This window comes from Rhamphochromis sp. 'chilingali' (assembly GCF_963969265.1).
Source record: "Rhamphochromis sp. 'chilingali' genome assembly, chromosome: 1".
NCBI classification, from domain to species: Eukaryota; Metazoa; Chordata; class Actinopteri; order Cichliformes; family Cichlidae; genus Rhamphochromis; species Rhamphochromis sp. 'chilingali'.
The window spans coordinates 35,343,749-35,365,204 of NC_137929.1; the positions used below are offsets into that span (position 1 = coordinate 35,343,749).

Here is a 21,456-nt window from a genome sequence, read left to right on the forward strand (position 1 = left end):
CTAGATCCTGGGAGCTCAGCTTCATTTTGTACTGAAGGGCTCATGAATAGGCTGAATCTTTCAGGAAGGAAAACTGGCATTCTTTTGCGGACAATGGGTCAGGAGAAAATGGTCAATAGTTATGTTGTTTCAGATTTGGAAGTAGCTGGTTTGGATTTGGATCACTACTGTGACTTGCCTGACTTATTTACTCAAAAAAGCATGCCTGTTCATCAATGTAATATTCCCTGACAGGAAGATCTCGATAGATGGCCACATTTGCGCTATATTAAGATACTGGAGACCTGTTGATCGGGACCAATGTGCCCAAGGCTTTAGAGCCATGGGAGGTTGTTAGAAGTCAGTATGGCGGTCCCTATGCAGTAAAAACTATGCTGGGTTGGACGGTGAATGGTCCTCTCAGAGAGGATCGTAAGACTGACATTTTTGATGTGAGTGTCAATAGGATTTCCGTGGCAAGATTGGATGAGCTGTGGGAACGTCAAATGAAGGCTGATTTTCCAGAATGTATTCAGGATGAGCAGTTTGCTTTGTCTAGAGAAGATCAGCAGTTTATGAAGTCAGTGATGGACTCTGTTAAGTTGGTTGATGGTCATTACACCATTGGTTTACCTTTTAGGTGCAATCAGGTAAAAATGCCAAATAATAGGAAGGCTGTAGAACAGCGAGCTATGAGCCTTAAATGGAAGTTTGTCAAGGATGATTCCTGGTTGACAGGGCCAAAGTTTCTTGCCGAACCAGAAATTAATTGGCCAGTGAACCTTGATTTTGGAAAGATCTCCATAAATGATCCAGAGATTAAAATGGCCGTTTTAGTTAATGCTGTTGATGCAAATGAATACAAGGATGGTGCGATGAAGTTCATTACTTATTTTTCTTCGTGGACTCGTCTGAAAAGGATGGTTGCATTGATTCTTAGATTCAAAGGTTTGTTGCAGGAACTTAGTAAAAAAAGGAAACAGTATGACATGTATGGAGAGTACAGGCTTAAAGAGGGTCACCACAGCTCACACAGCGATATCTTCTCCAGTTTCTTTGGTGACTTTGGGTTTATGTTTGGTGGCAACCGACAGCACCAGGATATCAGATGATGGCAGACCTTCCACAAGATCGCATCTCACCAGATGAACCTCCATTCTCTCGGGTTGGAGTAGATTGTTTCGGACCTTTTCAAGTTAAGCGTGGAAGGTGTGAAGTAAAGAGATATGGAATTATCTTTACATGCCTGGCAGTGAGAGCTGTGCATTTAGAGGTGTTGTCGTCTTTGAGCACAGACTCTTATTAATGCGCTCCGTCAATTTATATCAAGGCGGGGTCAGGTATTGGAGATACGATCGGATAATGGTACAAACTTTGTGGGTGGCGAACGTGAGTTGAAAGAGGCAGTGGAAGGATGGAATCAGGCACAGATTCATGAGATGCTGCTGCAAAAGGGCATAAAGTGGATTTTTAATCCTCATGTTGGTTCCCATCATGGCGGTTTTTGGGAACGTCTCATAAGGTCTGTCAAGAAGGTGTTAAATTCCATTTTGAAAGTGCAGAAGGAGGAGGAACGGGAAATAATTCGGAAGTCTTGCAGTGAGTTTGCATCACCCCTGGTCTTAGTTTGGAAGAAGTCCGGTGAGTTGAGAATCTGTAACGACTTTCACTGGCTTAATGCTAGAACTGTCAAAGATGCTCACCCACTCCCACATCCGGCTGACGCACTGGCTGCTTTGGGAGGGAACGGATTGTTCTCCAAAATGGACTTGACTTCGGGTTACTATAATGTGGAGGTGCATGAGGAGGACCCTAAGTACACAGCATTTACGTCTCCATTTGGGTTGTACGAATATAATCGTATGCCACAAGGACTGTGCAACAGTCCAGCCACCTTCATGAGGATGATGCTAGGCATTTTTGGGGATCAGAACTTCCTCAGTGTGCTGTGTTATCTTGATGATGTTCTGGTTTTTGCCCCGACAGAAGAATTGGCACTGGAGCGCTTGCATATGGTGTTCCAGAGACTCCAGGTTCACAACCTTAAGTTTGCTCCAAAGAAGTGCCATTTTCTGAGACAGTCTGTGAAATTCCTGGGGCACATTGTAAATGCTGATGGGATACAGTCAGACCCTGACAAAATAGCATCCATTACATCCCTTGCAGAGGCAGACCTTATGGAAGAGGTTTCGAGTGTCCCATCCCAACAGAAGGTCCGCTCATTTTTGGGGATGGTAATGTTCTACCAACAATTTATTGAGAACTGCTCATCCATTGCAAAACCTCTGTTTTGGCTGACATCTGGGGATAAAGGCCCTCGTGGTCCACGGCGAAAGCACCGGCTGGTGCGTACAAAGCTGTGTGAGGAGGACTGGACGGATGAATGCAGGGCAGCTTTCAATGAGCTGAAGCAGGCCCTGTTGGATCGAGTGCTCCTGGCCCATCCTAATTTTGAGGAGCCCTTTTTGCTCTCTGTTGATGCCTCCAGCAGTGGCCTTCGTGCTGTGTTGTCGCAAGTTCCTGCTGGGGCTTCTACATCAAGACCGATCGCCTTTGCCAGTAAGACACTCAATCATGCACAGTCCAAGTACCCAGCGCATAGGCTGGAGTTCTTTGCATTGAAGTGGGCGGTGTGCGACAAGTTCCATCACTGGTTGAGGGGTCATCAGTTTACCGTATGGACGGATAATAACCCTCTCACTTACATACTTTCTAAGCCAAGACTGGATGCATGTGAGCAGAGGTGGATCGCAAAGCTAGCGCCTTTCCAGTTTGACATAAAGTACATTCCTGGTCCTAAAAATGTGGTTGCTGACGCGCTGAGCAGGGAGCCCTTCGTGCACCCCAGGGCCTCCCACCGGTTGATAAGGGTTCCATACAATGAACTTCTGGCAGAAGCAGAGGCAGTCGCCACTGGTGGGGTTCAGGAGGCCTTCAGATGGACTGTTCACTCAGCTGATAAGGCCTCAAGCAATGACCAGCCTGTTGTTTCGCAGTGCACGGCTGTTGCACAGACAGGAATGCTGACATCCTCTGAGGTGGGAGCTGTCTTCCAGGCCCATAGTGAACATGAGTCCAGGGTGTGGCCACATGCTCTCCTTCTGCCCCAATGCTCGCAGACTGTGCTTACGCCAAACCAGTCTGACTCTGAACCCTTCTCGCATGATGACCTAGTGAGACACCAGCGGCGTGATGATGTGCTGTGCAGAGTGATCTCCTATGTGGAAAGGGGACGGAGACCCTCAAGGAGGGAGCGGGCAAGTGAACCGGTTGATACGAAGAGACTTCTAAGGGCTTGGGACAAGTTAACTGTGAGAGATGGTGTGCTGTATCGAGTCTCCAAGAATCCCATCACAAAGACAAAGACTTATCTGTATGTTGTTCCGCCAACCTTGCATCTCGCTGTACTGAAAGGCGTCCATGATGAAGCCGGTCACCAAGGACAACAAAGAACACTTTATCTGGCCAGGCATAGATTCTACTGGCCTGATATGGCCAAACATGTGTCAGAGTATGTACGGTGCTGCAGAAGGTGTGTTGTTAGCAAGTCGCCTGAGCCAGATGCGAGAGCACCTTTGGAGAACATCAGAACATCAGAGCCCCTTGAACTGGTCTGCATAGATTTTTGGTCTGCGGAGGATTTGGCGAACAAATCCGTGGATGTGCTTGTGGTCACAGACCACTTTACTAAGATGGCTCAGGCCTTTCTATGCCCCAATCAGTCTGCTAAGGCGGTAGCACACCAACTCTGGCATAACTACTTCTGCATCTACGGCTTTCCGAAACGCCTTCAGTCGGATCAGGGAGCTAATTTTGAGAGTGTGCTTATTGCCGAGCTATTGAATGTGACAAGTGTCCAGAAGTCTCACACGACCCCATACCATCCGATGGGAAACGGCTCCTGCGAGAGGATGAACCGTACCTTGGGCAACATGATTTGTGCATTACCCCCGAGAGCCAAGCAAAGGTGGCCTGATGCACTGAAAGCTCTCACATTCGCCTATAACTGTACAGTCCATGAGACAACTGGCTATGCGCCATTTCTGCTGATGTTTGGCAGAGTGCCAGGACTGCCGATTGATGTGATCTTTGGCTCTGTTATTGAGCACCAAGACATCATGAACTATGATCGATATGTCCAGACATTGAGGAGGGACCTCAAAGAGGCCATGGATTTGGCGCAGGAGGTGGCACGCAAAAATTTGAAGCGTCACACGGACCTCTACAACCGGAAGGTGCGGGGAGCCCCAGTAGCGATTGGTGATCGCGTCCTTTTGGCCAACAAAAAGGGACGTGGCAAAAGAAAACTTGCTGATCGCTGGGAGAGTGTTGTCTATACAGTTTTTGACAAAAATGATGAGAGTCACACCTTTAAGCTGATGGATGATTCCACAGGGCAAGTGAAAGTAGTGCATCGCAACCTGATAATGCCAGTGAACTTCCTTCCTCTCAGTGGTGCTTCAGTTCAGGATGATGGAGATGAGCTTTCTGAGTTTGGCTTGCTGATGGTTGGATGCGACAGAGAAGCTGTCTGCAACTCATCGGTGGGCACGGCTGAATACAGAACGAGAGCTTGGGTGTCTGACTTACCGTCTGCAGTGTCCAGCGACTCGCTGATGACAGAGGTTACTCAACCAGAAGGCAGCATTGTGGATCAAGAGCTTGCCTGTACCAATGTTCCCCCTGTTGACACTGAGGAGCAGGTAGATGCCACCTCTGGTGGTCAACATTCTGACCTGCTTATGTCTGTGGCCCCAGTTGCAGCCTCCTCTGTTTTGGAGTTGGCAGCCATTACTGACGGTGACCAGGACAATGAAGCTGCTATTGAGGGTCATGTCTCAACCACAGTTGTTCCGCCCAACGCAGACCCGATTGATGTTAGCAGGATGATGGGGACCCGTGCTAGATCAAGAGTGGGACGGTTACTTAAGCCTGTGTCCAGGTTGATTGAAATGATGCATCAGAGACCTGTTAAAGTTTAAATATTATTGATAACTGCGAGTTGATTCTATTGTTATTGAAGTGGGACTTTGATCTTTAGAATTGAAACTGCTTATTTGTCGTTGATTTTTCTGTGTCAGAATGGCGTACAGTTATGATGTGATGAAATATGTAACTGGCATATTTTGTTCTTTTTTTTTGGAAGGGGTCTGGCCAACTTCTTCTTCTACTTCCTTTGGGGATAGTCCTCTGACTGAATTTTCTTTCTGACTGTACGACCTGGTATTACTGAACAGATTTATCACATGTTGATAGCTGTGGATTAGCTATTGGATCTTTTTTGTCTTGTTCTCTTTTTTTTTGAGGATTATTGGGTTTTTGTCCTCTGTTTATGTTATGGTGACTGTGGTGTACCTGTTTTTTTTTAAGGGTGTTTTTTTTTTTGTTTGTGGTGTTTGTTTATTTGAGTGTGCAAGTGGAATTCAGCAGGGGGGAATGTAACAGTGTTTATGTGGTATTATTCCACTTGCCACAAATGTCAGTGTAATGGGGAAACAGTGCCCCCCCTCTCGGTGTGGCTGGTTAGGTGAGGCTGGCTGCAGTAATCGCTGCCAGTCTGCCGTAGCCATACGAGAGGTGAGTTGTATTGTTCCGCACACAATATAGCTAAGTAGTACAGACACATAAAACATGTTTGATTAGCTGATGGGCACCGAGTGTAATAAGTGCTTAGTGGACACATGTCCAACACCAGTTTTATGTACTTTTCATTTGTTTATTATTGTGTAAAACTGTATGCTAAAGCGGAATGCTAATGGGATGTTCTGCCGTAGTGTGCTGTGCGGAGTGGTGTGTGGCGAGCCATTTGCACTGATACAACACTGTTGTTTCCATTCAGGTACATCAATTGTTGTTGCTGTTATTGTATTGTACATTAGAAATAGTAACATTCACATTATTCACACTCTCATTACACATACATATAGGATCTTGGGGGTGGGCACAATCACGGAGTCCATATTACCATCAGGGTGTACACCTCACCCCTGGCGTCGTTGCCCACCTCTCAATTTTAAATACACTTAGACATTGAGGGCTATTAGGAGGGACTATGCGCTTACCTGCTGCTTCTTGGCAGGTAGCTCCATGCCCTCCTGAGTTTTAATTGCACCTTAGAACACACATGCATCAACACTACAATGAGCGGGTGGAGGGAGGTTTGGAGTCTTCTCCCACCCCCATTCTCTGCGGCCTGCTGGAGCGGGAGGGCTAGGAGGAGTTGGCCGTCCGACTGCGGTCTGGAGTGTGGGGCCTCCCTGCTGCTACGGAGTCGGGGCGGTCTGCCTCTCCCCACCGCAGGGAAAAGGGTAACACCACCTGGGTCTGGGTGCAGTTCCCCCCTCCAGGGGCAAGGGTACCTAGACCCGGTTTGTAGAGTACGCTTGGGGAGTGTGATCGTGTGTACAGCGTCTCTTTATGTCTGTCTCCACGTTGGTTGAGTGTGGAGTGAGTGCATATGAGAGCATGAGGGGGGGAATGGATGTTTGTGTCTGTGTGTGCCTGTATGTCTGTGTCTATATGTCAGGTTGGGTATCAGACACCACCTCTCTGGGGACACCTCAGGCCCTCCAAGGTTTGGAGGCCTATCTCCACCCACCACCACTTCCCCTGCCGGTGGCGGACTCCCTCAGGTGTCGGTGCGTTGGTGGTTCTTTGTGTCTGGGGGTGGGCGTCCAGGTACACACCGGCTCACTCCTTGGCGGCCGCTTATCGGGGCCTGGAACCTGGGGCTCGCTCGGGCCACTTCGGAGGTGGGGTGCCCCCGGCCTCTCGGCCTGGGGCTCGGTCACTCAGGCACAGCTGGCTGCCGGCGGAGCTCACGGGCGCGTCACTGCAACTCCCCCTGGCTTCTGCTCCGCGGCTGCTGAGTGAACCCTCATCTGGGACTCTCCTCAGCTCTTGCTGGGACAGTGGCGCGGCTGCCCCTCTGTTGGTTTTCCATGGTCTCTTGTGTTCTGGGGGCCTCTGGATGTCTGGAGTTTTGATCTCCTCCATACCTGCTTCATACCCTGGAGGACGGGGCTGTGGCCCCCCCACACTCCCTAGCAGATCGTTACATGGAGAAACCTTTGGAATACAAGCACGCTGATCCACACAGGTATGCACACGGGTGTTCACTGCTCGTAGATTTAAATTACACCTTTCTTGGCTACTACTTCGAAGCACATCTGTCCTGCGTGCTGCACAACAACATTGAATATTTAGTATTTACTGCTGTTTACACTTAGCTAGATTAATGCGATGGTGTTGTGTTTAGTATGTTGCTTTGTTTTTTTTTTGTTTTTTTGCTTGTTTTCTATTCTTCTCTCAACAGGTGATCCAGGAGATTCTTATTTTTTTTCTCCCCCCTTTCTCACTGTCCCTCTCCCCTTCTGTTTTTCCTTTCCTTCCTCTTTCTTTCTCCCTTTCCTATCCCTCACTCATGTCTGTCCCATCTGTAACATCTGAAAATAAAATATAATAAATAATAAAAACAAAGATCGACCAAATGGACCAATATGGCAATGCCACGAAGATCCATTTGGCAAAGTAAATCCATTGGGTATCCTTGTTGGTCTTCAGACAACAATTCTGATGGCTAAAGAACCAAATGGGACAGGCAAAAAAAAAAGAAAAAAAAGAAAAAAAGAAATAGTAATATTGCTGCAGTAATCGCGGCCAGTCTGCCGTAGCCATACGAGAGTGTGCTGTGCGGAGTGGTGTGTGGCGAGCCATTTGCACTGATACAACACCGTTGTTTCCATTCAGGAAATAAAGTGGCAACGATCAATCAGAGACTCCTTGTCTTCTTAAAAACACAACACAACGCAGAGCACAACAAAAAGCACGCATGCTACAAACTTTACCCGAGTCATTTAGACAGCTGTTAGCACATGATTCTCCTTATGGGGACCTGATATGTTTAATATGCTGCTGAGAGTACACCCCAGAAGAAGCGTATAGTATAGCTTTTATTTTGGAAAGAGACATTTCTCTGTAATAAACTCTCTTTTCCAAAGATGAGTGATTTCTCAATCAGATAGATTTATTTTTTTATTACTTTGTTGTTTCAGCAACATTAAATTTAAAAACTGTACTTTTGAGTTAAAATATATATTTATAATTTTAATAAATGACAAATTAAAAAAGCATGAACATTTTTTTGTATCGAAAAAATATCGAACCGTGACACCAAAGTATCGAACCGAACCGAACCGAACCGAACTGTGAATTTTGTGTATCATTGCACCCCTAATATATATATATTACAGGATATATTACAGCAGTGACCTTGAACTCTGGGTCAAAGATTCAAGTTGCAGTTATTTATATTGCCCATCACCAGAAATCTTCACTCAAAGACAAGTATCTTTGACCATGTATATATAGATGTATTATACATAAGAGACAAATATTGTTTGTTTAATATGTTGGCATTACATTACACGTTTGTAATGACGCTAATTCAGTTTACAACAGGGTTCATTCGCTCGGTCAGCAGGTGGCAGTATCATCGTACACTGGGGAGTAAACTGCCATTAAACGAACAGAAGAAGAAGAAAACCCCTGCACATGCGTGGTACGGATTGGGTAGACCCGATTTGTACGGTCCGACTTTGCACATGCGCAGTAAGGATCGGGGAGTCCTGATCCGTAACTATCTTTTTGTTTTTCGTTTTTGTCTACATTATATTGAAATATTTCATTATTGGAAACATTTTAAGAGATACTTATTATTCTTAACATCTTTTTTTTTTTTAAATAAACTTTATTTAACAAACAATGAGTATACAACATACGAACGGATGAAGTATACAAAACAACAGAATATGAACACACAAAGCCAGGGGTAAAAGAAAAAAGTAACAATTATAAGAATACACGCAAAAATTCACATACATATATTGTTTTGAGAGCCTTTTTGTTGGTGGAGTCTGATATTGATTGTATGTACAATTCCACATCCTTAAAAAAATGACAGAAATATGGTGTTTTGTTAGTAAACTTTATTCTTAACATCTTAACAGATACTCTGACCCGTAACTATCTTAAAACGGTTCGACCGGAAGTAGACACCTTTCGCACATGCGGGGTACTGATCAGGTTTCCAGTACGGATTTTGTTTTTGTTTTTTTAAAGAACTTTATTTAACAAAAAATGAGTATACAACATACAAACAGATGAAGTATACAAAAGAACAGAACATGAACACACAAAACCAGGGGTAAAAGGAAAAAAGTAATAATTATATGAATACACGCAAAAATTCACATATATATATTGTTTTGAGAGCCTTTTTGTTGGTGGAGTCTGATATTGATTGTATGTACAATTCCACATCCTTAAAAAAATGACAGAAATATGGTGTTTTGTTAGTAAACTTACATTTATGGATAAAAAATTTAGCTAAAAGTATTAACAAATTTATTATAAAAAAACATTTATCATTCTTCTTGGGGAACTTAAAGAAACAGAATAAAACATTTTCCCATCGTAAAGAAAACTCCCTTAAAATATGGACAATAACAAAACTGCTAAATTCCTTCCAGAATCTCTGTGTAGAAGAACAGTACCAAAAAAGATGTGTCACAGTTTCTGGGTGATCCCCACAGAAAGTACAATTAGTATTTATGTCTCTTTTAAATTGTACCATGTAGTGACTGGCTGGATAACATTTATGTAGAATTTTAAATGAGACTTCCTTCACCTTATTTACAATCAAATATTTATGGGGGATCATCCAGACTGTCTTCCACTTGATATCTGGAACATATCGGTTCCAGTAAGATATTATATATGGGAGAGAGACGATATCTTCTTGGAATAAACTACGTATTCTCTTATTGCTGTTACCAAGTTCCTGTGAAAAGCAGATTTTTTTAAATATAGTATTTAACTATCTGCTATGGTTTGAATATAGCTTTTTATAGATAAACACACTCTTCAACACAAAATGAAACTTTAACCTGAGGGTGAGTATATCAATTTCACCATGTAAACAAGCTTACAGAAATGCCATTTCAAAGACTGAATGAGCGTCTCTGTGAAGGAGGGAAAACTTCTGATCCACTGATAAATCCTCGGCCTCCCACGAAATAAGCCGGCTTACCCTCCTTACGGGCTTTGTCTATCATCGGCTACAGTTTGTCACGACGTTCTCTGTCCTCCCTGGACAGATCTTCAGCAAACCTCAAATGACTGTCCTGCAGGTAGGAGGATGTTTTGGCTGCTTTCCATACAGCATCTCTGTAGATTCAGGAGGTGAACTGCACGATGATACCTCTAGGTCTGGTGCTACCTTGTCGCTTGGCTCCGAGTCGGTGTACGGTGTCGATGACGTCAGGCAGCCTATGATTTTGTTCTGGCAGAACAGAGTGGCATATCTCTATCACCTTTCCCCTTCCGTCTTCTTTCTCAGTCTCCTTGACTCCATGTAGTCTGAGATTCCATCTCCTGGAATATCTTTCCAACTCAGATATTCTCTGTTGGCAGTTGTCCACTCGACCTTCCTCTTTAGTTACTTTTTTTTCCAGGTTGCAAACTTTCACACAAAATCAATCGTCTTTTTGAGACCCTCAATCTGGAGCGTATTCTCTTTCACCATGTTCGAGTTCTCTCTCACCATGCTCTCAATGTTATCAGACCTGGTGTTTATTAGTGCCGACAGACGAGAAATTATCTGATTTACATCAACTGGGTCAGAGCTGCTGCGTTCGTACATCACCTTCTTCGGAGCTGGCAATTTAAGAGGTGTAACAGGGAGAGGTGGGAACTCATCCATTTCTTCTTCGGCTAACGTGAGTGCCACCGCAGTAGCTGCGTAGTGTAGTTATGGAAGCTATCCATTAGCATGTTGCTGGGCGTAGCACTCTCCTCGTTAGCATTCTCAGGCGCTATCTTAGACTTGGAACTTTCCAGTCCCCTTTTCGCTCCTTTCTGATTCGGCATTCTGCTGCTTCTTGTCCTATGATTGCTGTATCTTCTCTTGTTTAGTGAATTGTTAGTGTTAGCAGTATAAAGTTGAGGTTTTACCGTTGTTCACGAACTTTCTGTGCAGAACTCGGTAGAGAGCGTCTACTCACTCCGCCATCTTGGCACGCCCCTGTTTCCGGTACGGATCGGGTAGTGACAACTCTGACCCGTAACTATTGTAAAATGCTTTGACCGGAAGTAGACACCTTTCGCGCATGCGGGGTACGGATCGGGTTTCCGGTACGGATCGGGTATCCGGTACGGATCGGGTATCTGGTACGGATTGGGTAGTGACAACTTTTTTTTTTTTTTTTAAAGAACTTTATTTAACAAACATTGAGTATACAACATACGAACAGATGAAGTATACAAAAGAACAGAACATGAACACACAAAACCAGGGGTAAAAAGAAAAAAGTAATAATTATATGAATACATGCAAAAATTCACATATATATATTGTTTTGAGAGCCTTTTTGTTGGTGGAGTCTGATATTGATTGTATGTACAATTCCACATCCTTAAATGGGTAGTGACAACAACAGCGTCCTTCATTTCCCTGAATTTTAAGGATGTGGCGTTGTAGACTTCGTGGCCCAACATATCCCAGACTTCATAGCGCGGCGGTGGGTGTGGATAATTTTGTCGAAAAAAACGGCTGAAGCAGAGCGGCCAAAGAGTAAACTTTTAAAAGTAAGTACTGAATATTATGTCACTTATGTATGTGCAAGTGTTTAATAATGAAGAACAAAACATTACTGTTGGCCACATGTCGGCAAAGTTATGTGACATTAGCGATGTTTGTACTAACTTGGTTTTAAAGCCTTTACTTTAAAATATACGCCGTCCAATAGTCGACCTTAATCTTACAGAGAATGTGATGAATTTGTGGATAATTAAAGTCAGTCATATATCCACAAACACAACAAGCTGAAAGTCAGTGAATGCTGCTCGGTTTGCAGTCCTGAATATCACGGCACAAGCAGGATTCACTGCACTGTTAATGTTAGCTATATTGCTGCCTCTGTTCGGTGGTGTCGAGCCAAACTGACTTTAACATGTGTTTGAACAAGCTGACGGTTCACTCGTTAAGCTGAAAGAAAGATGCTTTAATCACAGGAGCCACACATGTGTCCACTGTACCATCTGGGAACTCTTCTTGTTTAGCACTCGTAATAACACAAACACTAAATCCTCCTTCTCTTGTGCTGTTTTGTAGCAGTGTATACACCTGAGACTGTCACCTGTCTGTCTGTCCTGCACTCTCTCTCTGTTTCTTTCTCTCTGATTGTGTAATAAAAGTATGAACATGTATTTATAAGGTACACTTGTGTTTGAATCCTGCAGCTTATCATACATTTGATTTCCATGTGTGACAACTGCAAGTGTCCAGAGTGAGGACAGACTGAGGGACCCACTGCTGCACATCATCTGTGAGGCTTTGCACCCCTGATGATCCACCAGGACAAACTCAGCAGTGTGTGAGGAAGAGGAGGGGTAAGAGCCAGCAGCAGCTGACAGATGGAGAGAATAGACAGACTGTTCCCTGTTTGTGAAGGACTGCTAGAAAAGTTTAAAATAACTAATTGTCTGTCCTGAATCAGTCTTATTAGGTAATGTTCAAATAATTATATCATTCCAGTGTTTTCAGTGTGGGAGAAAGTACTCAGGGCCTTCAAGTTAAACACTATGAAAAGCAGCAACAAGTTTAATATTCAGAAACCTAAAGTATGTATCAACAGCAGAATGGACCTAAAATAAATGTTTGTTTCAGTTCTATGAAGCTTTGAGTATTTTGGATTAGTAGTACTGCTGTGTTTGTTGCATCATATTGCTGTAATTGTTTATATGCTTTATATATTCTGAGGTAAGTTGATCTATAGTGTTACATCATATTCTATAAGGATGTTATGTGTTTGTATACTTTCTGCCCATTTTGACCCATTTAGCAGAAGTCAGCCTGTTTAAGGCTCTGATATCTATTCTGTATGACTTAAAGCAGTTATGACATGGTCTGATTTTCTCACCCAATAAAGGAATATTTGATATATCAGTCTACTCTTCATTCTATCAGAAACAGTTATCACAGCTCGTACATTTTCTTTTTCCACATATATGTAAGCATTGAGCCAAATTTAGTAATGCCAACATACTGAACGAACAATATTTCTCTCTTATATATGATACATCTATATATACACTGTCAAATATACTTGTGTTTGAGTGAAGATTTAAGGTGATAGGAAATATAAATAACTGCAACTTGAATCTTTACTGAAGCTCAGTATTTGACACAGAGTTCAAGCTCACTGCTGTAATAGCTAATAATGATTAATATAATAAATATAATATTGGCCATATTATATTTACATTACCAAAATGAGATGACTTTAGTCTCATGAACAACATTAGCTAATTGTTATTTACTAACTAATCTTAAAATGACTGTTCAGTACAGAAATGAAGCCCAACAATCATGTTTTACAGTTCCATGGTCTCAGCCTCAGATACTCAACAAATCACACAGATCTCATGTAGAAACAAAAAAATGAACAAAACATTTTTTTCTCCTTCATTTCTGTCAAACAAAGCTGTATGACACGTTTCCAGCGTTTAGTATCTTGGTTGCTAGGCAACCTGGGCAGCGCGACGGAGGCCAGACCGTCCCGTTTCACAAGCCTACAAGCCTCGCACATCCGGCCTTAGCGGTCTTTGAGTACGCGGCCCTTGAGGACCGTTAAGGCTGCGTACTTTAAGGCCCTGAATTGGGATACAGCCAGGGGGCGGTAAAGCAACTGAAACGGATGTCAACTGCCGTAAAAATCAAGGAAGAAGAAGAAGATGTAGCAGAGGTCTGTCGTGCTTGTCCAGGGAGAAGTCGGTTAATCTCCCGTTTCTCTCCAGCCATCCTGTAACAGAGCGGAACAGCACCGCGGGACTGTAACCAACTCTAAATCAGATCATCTTGTCATGGACTTCTCCATTCGTGCAGCCAATGTAGACGACTGCAACGACATCGCGCGGATGATTATAGTGAGCCAACACATGCGGACGTGCAGTCGCTGTTGACTGCACACAGTCCACACTCCAGGCTAAGAAATGTCTTATGATATTTAGTATTAATTTAGTGTTAAATGTACGACAGTGAGATATTTAGTCTAGAGTTTCGACTGTGTACAGTGCACAATGGAGTCCAGCTGTGGATGATTCGTTTAGTAGCTTGTAATGACTGGCAACCTTACCTCGGTGCAACTTTACATAAACAAGATAATGCTGTTATTATTAGGTTAATGAGATAGTATTTGATGAACTCTGGTCGTCTAGCTCATTTCAGTGCAAACAGGCTAATGAGCTGCTTGTTAATGACATTTTTACTGTCAGATGAGGAATAGCTATGTTTGAGAAATCATAATAAATTATGACAGCTAATGCTACTTTTATTTTTTTCTAGGAACTGGCAGAATATGAAAAAGTGGCAAACCATGTGAAAATCACCCAGAGAGGTAGTGTACGTAGTTATGTCGCAGTTCTCTGCCTTGATCATAAATTTATTGTTTTATTGCATTATTAAAACAAGATAACGGCCAATATAATATCCAAGTAGAGGTCCAAAGTTTATTCTTGATGTTGTAAAAATTACCCGTCGCCCTTCATTTCTTTATATCTTGGTAGCAAAATGGAAAAAAGGTGCAGAGATTTGTTGCAATGTGTGCACACGTACATGGAAATACAGTCTATAAGGCAAAAACAAAGTCAAGATTTGGTATGACTGCCTTTATTCATCAACAAAAACGATTTGAACAAAAAATTTCAAATTTGGATATGTCACTCCATCAGACCTGTTGCCAGTGATTTTCAGTCCTGTTCTTGTGTAATTACCTCAGCCCTTTTTCCCTGTGTCCCTTCCTTAAGAATGGCTTCCTATAAGCCAGTCTTTAACTGAGACCATTTCTGATGAAGCTTCAGTGAACATTAGGTGGATCAACTGAAGGTCCAAATGCATCTATCAGGTCCTGTATCAAGTCTTTGCTGGATTTTTTTTTCCTATTTTCTTAAAGAAAAAGAAGACTTTCAGATGCTGTTCATCTACTGTAGTTAGTTTTTCAGACCTTTCAGGTCTCCTTTTTCCTCAACTTGTCCAGTTTATTAACATTTTTTAAGGCCACACCATGGCTGTCAAACCGTGTTATCTCTGACACTTTTCATACATGGACTAAAGAAATGTTTTTGTGACAGGGTGCTAGTAATGAAGTGAAGATATATTTTAATGTTATGTGTAGACACAACACTGATTCATTCCTTGAGCTAGGTGCATTTTGTTAACCTTGAATTATCCACACCTCTGTTAGGTGGTTAAATAGATTATTATTTGTAGAGGAATCTTTTCAAGTACAAACACTGCACTTCATGATGGCCAGATCTGTTTTTCATAAACTAACATAATAATCACCCAGGCACTAGGCACTGTAAAAGTTTAACAGATATATTTACAAAGTTGTGCAAGATAAAGATAGTAGGGGAACTGGTGTTAAGGTGTTTGAGTTCCAACAGAAGCAGTCAGGTATTGCGCCTTCCCAGGGCACACATACACAAATCAGGACTCAAAGGTTTTGTGGCGCAGTCGGCACAGAGAGAAGGGTTATTTAATGAATAAAAACAGGCAGAAAGGCAGGAGGAGCCGCGCTGAGAAAGGTAACAACGCAACACAACAACACCTACAGAGACTCACACACCCAGGGAGAGAAAAACAAACACAGAAAATTAAGGGCCAGCACAAGAGACTCTGGGAAAGACTTGGAGAGCTGTTGCTGAAGACCACTTTAAAAATGACAAAAAAGTTTGGGTGCTTGGAAGCAAAATATACTGCTCAAAAAAATCAAAGGAGTACTTTTTAAATATAGTATAGCATCAAGTCAGTTAAACGTCTGGACTATTGGTAATGAAATTAACAACAGATTCTCTACAGGGGCAATACTAAGACAACCACCAAACAGGAATGGTTTTAGAAGTGGAGCGCAATGATTACCCCTTCCAATCTTTTCTGGCTGTTTTTTCCCCCATTGGTTTTACATTTGGCTAGGATCAGTGTCAATAGTGGTTGCATGAGGGGATACCGGAACCCTTCAGAGGTTGCATGGGAAGTTACATGCCATTGCCACAAGGTTTGCTGTGTCTCCCAGCACAGCCTAGAGGATATTCCATGAGATAGGCAGTTACTCTAGGAGAGCTGGACAGGGCCATAGAAGGTCCTTAATCCATTAGCAGAAATCTATCTGCTCACTTGTGCAAGAATACCAGAATTGACAGGTCTAAATGAGGGATTTGTGCTTTTCACAGATGAGAGTAGGTTCACCTGAGCGCATGTGACACAAGTGAAAGGGTCTGGAGAATCTGTGGAGAACATTATGCTGCCTGTAACATTGTTCACCATTTTGTGATGGGTCAGTGATAATCACAGTGATGAGATACACTGCCAGTTTGTATCTCAATCTAAATTAGACAATGACAATTAGTATAGAGTTGTATGCATCTCATTGTAATGTTGACTTTCTCTTAAGAGTTTAGCTGAATTAAGTCCAGATGAAAAAGACTTCCAAGCAAAAAATTAAGTTTTTGGATTAAATATAATTTAGTTTGTTGTTCAGTTAGATTTTTGTAAGCTCAATAGATGTACTAAAATAGTTCTGTATGAGTCATTTCTTTCTGCAACCAACATTTTTTCCCAGAAAGCTTACTTCTAAAATTTGTAACTTATGGACCTTTGAGAAAAAGCATTGTCACCATATTTTCTGACATAAGGGTTTAAGATTACAGTTTAATGAATAGGTTCTTATTGTTAATATAAACTAAAGTTCCCCTTTGTCTGACCTAAATTTCAGAAATCTTATCTGCCAACATATCTGCCATGCTTAGTTGTCTGTAATTGTTTTTTTTTTTCAGACTTGGAGCAAGATGGTTTTTCCAACAACCCATTCTTTCATGGGATAATCGCTGAGGTGCCAGAACAGCACAGAACCAAAGAGGGTGAGGGACACAGTCTGACATTGAGTTTTCACCCACACTCTTACAAGCTACAGTATCTGACAAAAAATTGCAACTAATTGGTGAGTGTTATATAAAATACACTTTAATATGAACCTATGCTTTAAGAAATCTTAAAAATAAAAGACAGTAACCAATGCAGCAAGCCAACAGGAAAAACATGAAGAGAAACTCAAGACAGAACTTTAATTAGAGGTAGGATCTAGGCCTTAGTGGGGTACCTTCAGGTTTAATCTCGGATTTATAGGCTTACAAAGGTGGTTCAAAAAGGTGGTAACTTATGTTGCACAGATAATCAGCTGCAAAGCAGGTTGATGGGTCTGTCTAGCACAGGCCCACCGCTGGAACAAGACAATTTAACTACACAGCAAAGCAAGACACAAGCAGGCGAAGTTCTTTGTGTTACTCATGCATGAGGGAGACCTGACCTCCGTCAGACTCTCAGCCAGGTTCCCTATAGGGCTTTGGAGTTGACGTCACGCCGCAATGCATTGTGGGAGCGCAGCTCCATTTTCGGGGTCTACGAATCAAAACAAACACACTGTGTTGGAACGACGACGACAAGAAACATGCTTAAAAGCAGCTCAAAAGAAAACGGACGGTATAGAGACCGATTGCGTCCAGAGGCGAAGCAGCGGTACTTGAAAAAAATAGAGTGCATCGCAAATCTGGACCCATATGAAATACGGCAGTGGAGTAAAGACCCAGACGACTTACCGCCACTGTCCTACCCCGATATCTTCACGTATCTTGTTTGTGGAGTAAGCGGTTACACAGCGAACCAGTTTCGTGATTACAAGTCACTGGAGGCGCACATCCAATTTACAAATGGCTGGGTGCAAGATTTGGCTATTTTCAAGCCGCCAAACTCTGAGTACGTCGTCATTCATACCAAGGTAAGTCAGCTGGAGTGCATCGAGTGAAATAGCCATTTTCCACCCCCCACCGTAATTAATGTTATACATTTATCATTGAACTGCTAAAATATCGTTATCATATTATATGCCCATAATTGTAAAGTAGATGCAAATTAACACATTGATAATCGGGCAAATTATTAACGCCAATTTGTGTCCTTCCTGTCTCATTTCATTTATTGTCTTTACATCAACCAATCAAGTCACTCCATTCGATGTTTGATCGCAAATTCTATAACTTCCGAGACCACCAACGATGATATTATTCAGCTATAAAGTGTGATGTGAACATATTTAGAACTTACCGGAATGAAAATGTCTTGAGCACACCAACTGATATCTGGAGACGTAACAGAACTTGATATCAGCTCGTCTCACGGCTGCTATCCAGGCTAGACGCCTTCGTTTGGTAATATCCGATACATGAGCTCCTTCATGTTGCTTCCAGGTTGGGAAAGCATAAAAAGACAATCCAAACTTATTCCCGTGCCGGTCGTAAGATCGAACATTGCAGCCGACCACACAGCAAGTACGAACCATGGCTATGCTTTCGCTCCTTACTTAGACCCCCAAAATGGCGGATCGGGCCAAAATCCTTTCCACGCCCACCCCCGTGACATCACGCTCCAAAGCCCTATAGCACTCCTTTTATTGTGGTTACATGAATATGCATAGGTTCATTAACATATGATGTCTCACATAGGTATCCACAGTATTTCTGATTTCGCGCCATTACCCCGATTCATAGCGGAAGCCGGTTTTTTACTTCCGCTTGCGCTGTTGTTGACAGTTGCGGGGTTACACCTTCACTGTTGATAAAGATTTCTCTCACTGCAGTTTCTTTTACCTGGAGTAAATGGCAACACATCGAAGGTGGATACACAGTAGAGATGTTTTAAAAAGCAGCGAGGACAGTTCAGTTGCAGTGCCTCACCCGTCACTTCTCACGGAGTGGGTAGATGACATGAAACTATGGCCCGATGTTAGCTACATCGACATTAATTACCTTGTATTTTCCGAAGGCGTTGATGGCGAGGAATTACGTAATTACAAGAGCAGCGAGGCGTATAATTACCTGCACAGCAACAAAATTGATAAAGTACTGCTCAACAAACAAAGCGACTTTATTTTTCTTAAAGCAGCTGTAGAGCCGAGCCAGAGTATTAATCAAGCGAAACACTTAGCATGGGCAATGCTAAGAGAAAGTGGAGTAGTGGAGACAGTCGGCTGTTCCTGTATCGCCAGATTAGGGAGATCATGTAGTCATGCGGCTGCTATTCTGTGGAAGGTATATCACTTATCTGGATATCACAATGTTTAAATCACTGAAACAGAAACACTGGACTGGTCAAAGGCTGTGATTAAGGAGTCACGCTACTGCCATCTAGCCAAGTATTACGTGGAGCACTGTTTACATGTGAAAGCCACTCGTTAACTTTGTGTGGGCTGCAGAGATGGGCAGTAACGCGTTACTTGTAACGCGTTACTGTAATCTGATTACTTTTTTCAAGTAACGAGTAAAGTAAGGGATTACTATTGCAAAAACGGTAATTAGATTACCGTTACTTTCCCGTAGGAACGCTGCGTTACTGCGTTACTAAAACCGTGATTTTTTGCGAGAATGTCTCACGACAGTGACGTAAGCGAGTGCGCCGTTAGTGACAACAGCTGTGTGCAGATCAACAATGGATCGCATATCGATTGTGGGAGAGAGTATGAGCATGCAGCGTTTAAAGCATGGAAGTACTGACCTTACTTTGAGTTTGATTCCATAAAAAGTGACAAAAACATTAGTGTCCGTTGTGCGTGGGAAGAAAACTTCTTTTTACAGCGAAAAAAAACCCCTAAACTTCCAAGCAAGCACTGAGTGCGCAACGACGTAATGGGAAATTCACAGAGAAACTCGCGGATTCTTCAACTGACCGCGGCACACCTGCACCAGGGTAACCCTCCGCCTACCGCAGTCCTGCTTTACAGGTGAAAATAGAGCAACAGGACCGCTGAGTCTTTGACTTTATTTATTTTCTGCTGTGTTTTACTTGCATCTATTTGAAAGAGTGAGTGTAAACACAAAAAATATTTTATTTTATGTGCTGGAATGTGCAGAAAATAGGTTTAAATGTTAAACTAATTTATTCAAGTCAGAGAATGTTGCATATAATTAAATTTTTGCTTGATGCATAAAGTTAAAAGATTAAAACTAATAAAACAAGTTTTAAAAAGAGACTTTTCCATTTGATTACATTTTGTATGATGGATTATGTAGAAAAAGTAGAATTGGGCTGAAAGATCTATCGCTTTATCACCTCTTCAGGTTGTAAATCGTGTTTTTAAAAAGTAACTAAGTAACTAAGTAATTAATTACTTTTGAAAATAAGTAATCAGTAAAGTAACGGGATTACTTTTTTGGGGAAGTAATCAGTAATTAGTTACTGATTACTTTTTTCAAGTAACTTGACCAACACTGGTGGGCTGTATGCTGTACAATCACATGAAGATAAAATATAAAAAAAATAAAAGACTGCACATTAAGGTCAAATTTACAAGACAAGAAAAACTATAGTTATAAGAAGTGACACAGGGTAGTATAATACATGTTTGTTTATAAATATGTATATTTGTACACACACACTACTTTGAAAAAAATTAGACTGTGGATGTATATTTCTGCATCAAAAAGTAACTGACTATTAATATGAAATGGATAATATGAGTGACTTTGCCAGTGTTTATATCTGTTTTGGATATGATTCAGGTGTACTGACCCAGGGTCATATCTATAACATGCAGGACACCGACCGTGTACTGCTTTTGTTAGTGTAAACTTCCTCATTATGTTAAATCTTGAGTATTGACAGTGAGAAAAAACTATTAATGTTTGTTACAGGTGCAGAATGCTGCGATCAGTGGAAAGACAGGGCTTGCGTGTACAGACGAGCAGCGCAGGTGGAATGCAGGGACAGCAAAGAACCTTGAACCTAAACGTCTAAGCCAGATAAACTTCAGACATCACAGGGCAGAGCAGCAGTATGATGTGAACTCCCGGACTGCAGTGACACAATCTCTCCCTAACACACCATATCACCTTACACATCAAGACTTTATTGACAGTGTTAGCAAAGCACCAGTGAAGCCACTTTTCCTCCTCAAGAACACATTAATTGGAAAGTGTTACAATGCCTCGCCATCTGCAGGTCCTCACCACAACAGTAAAGTTGATGAGCAATTTTTTCAGCCACACCAAGCACACAGTTACAAATTAAGCTGTAATCCATGCAGGGCATTCTACCAGGCATACATTCAAGTTTCTGAAGAGCAAGCAGAACAATTACAAGAAGAAACAAAAGAGCAAAGTGCATCTGATTTGTGGCACAACTGCAGGAAAATCAGACTTACAGCAAGCTCTGCTAAAAAAGTTCCAGTACGTGCCACCACAAAAAATGACAAATTTTTATCTGAGCACATGTACCCTTCCTTTCGTGGGAATTTTGAAACAAACTATGGTAAAGAAAATGAAGTTAGAGCTTGTCATCAGCTGAAAGAACAGGGTATGAACATCCTTCAC

The 21,456-nt window shown here is 42.2% G+C and overlaps 1 protein-coding gene across 2 annotated transcripts in view; it reads left to right on the forward strand.

Annotated features, from left to right (window-relative positions):
• Positions 1–13,749: 13,749 nt before the first annotated feature.
• Positions 13,750–21,456, forward strand: part of LOC308392339 (thialysine N-epsilon-acetyltransferase-like) — a 32,405-nt gene continuing 24,698 nt past the window's right edge. For both annotated transcript variants that reach the window (XM_080875315.1, XM_080875314.1), the window contains exons 1-3: positions 13,750–13,965; positions 14,384–14,435; positions 16,873–16,956. In XM_080875315.1, the coding sequence (XP_080731441.1) occupies positions 13,903–13,965; positions 14,384–14,435; positions 16,873–16,956 (199 nt within the window). In that variant the 5' untranslated portion in view covers positions 13,750–13,902. The remainder of the gene's footprint in view (positions 13,966–14,383; positions 14,436–16,872; positions 16,957–21,456) is intronic.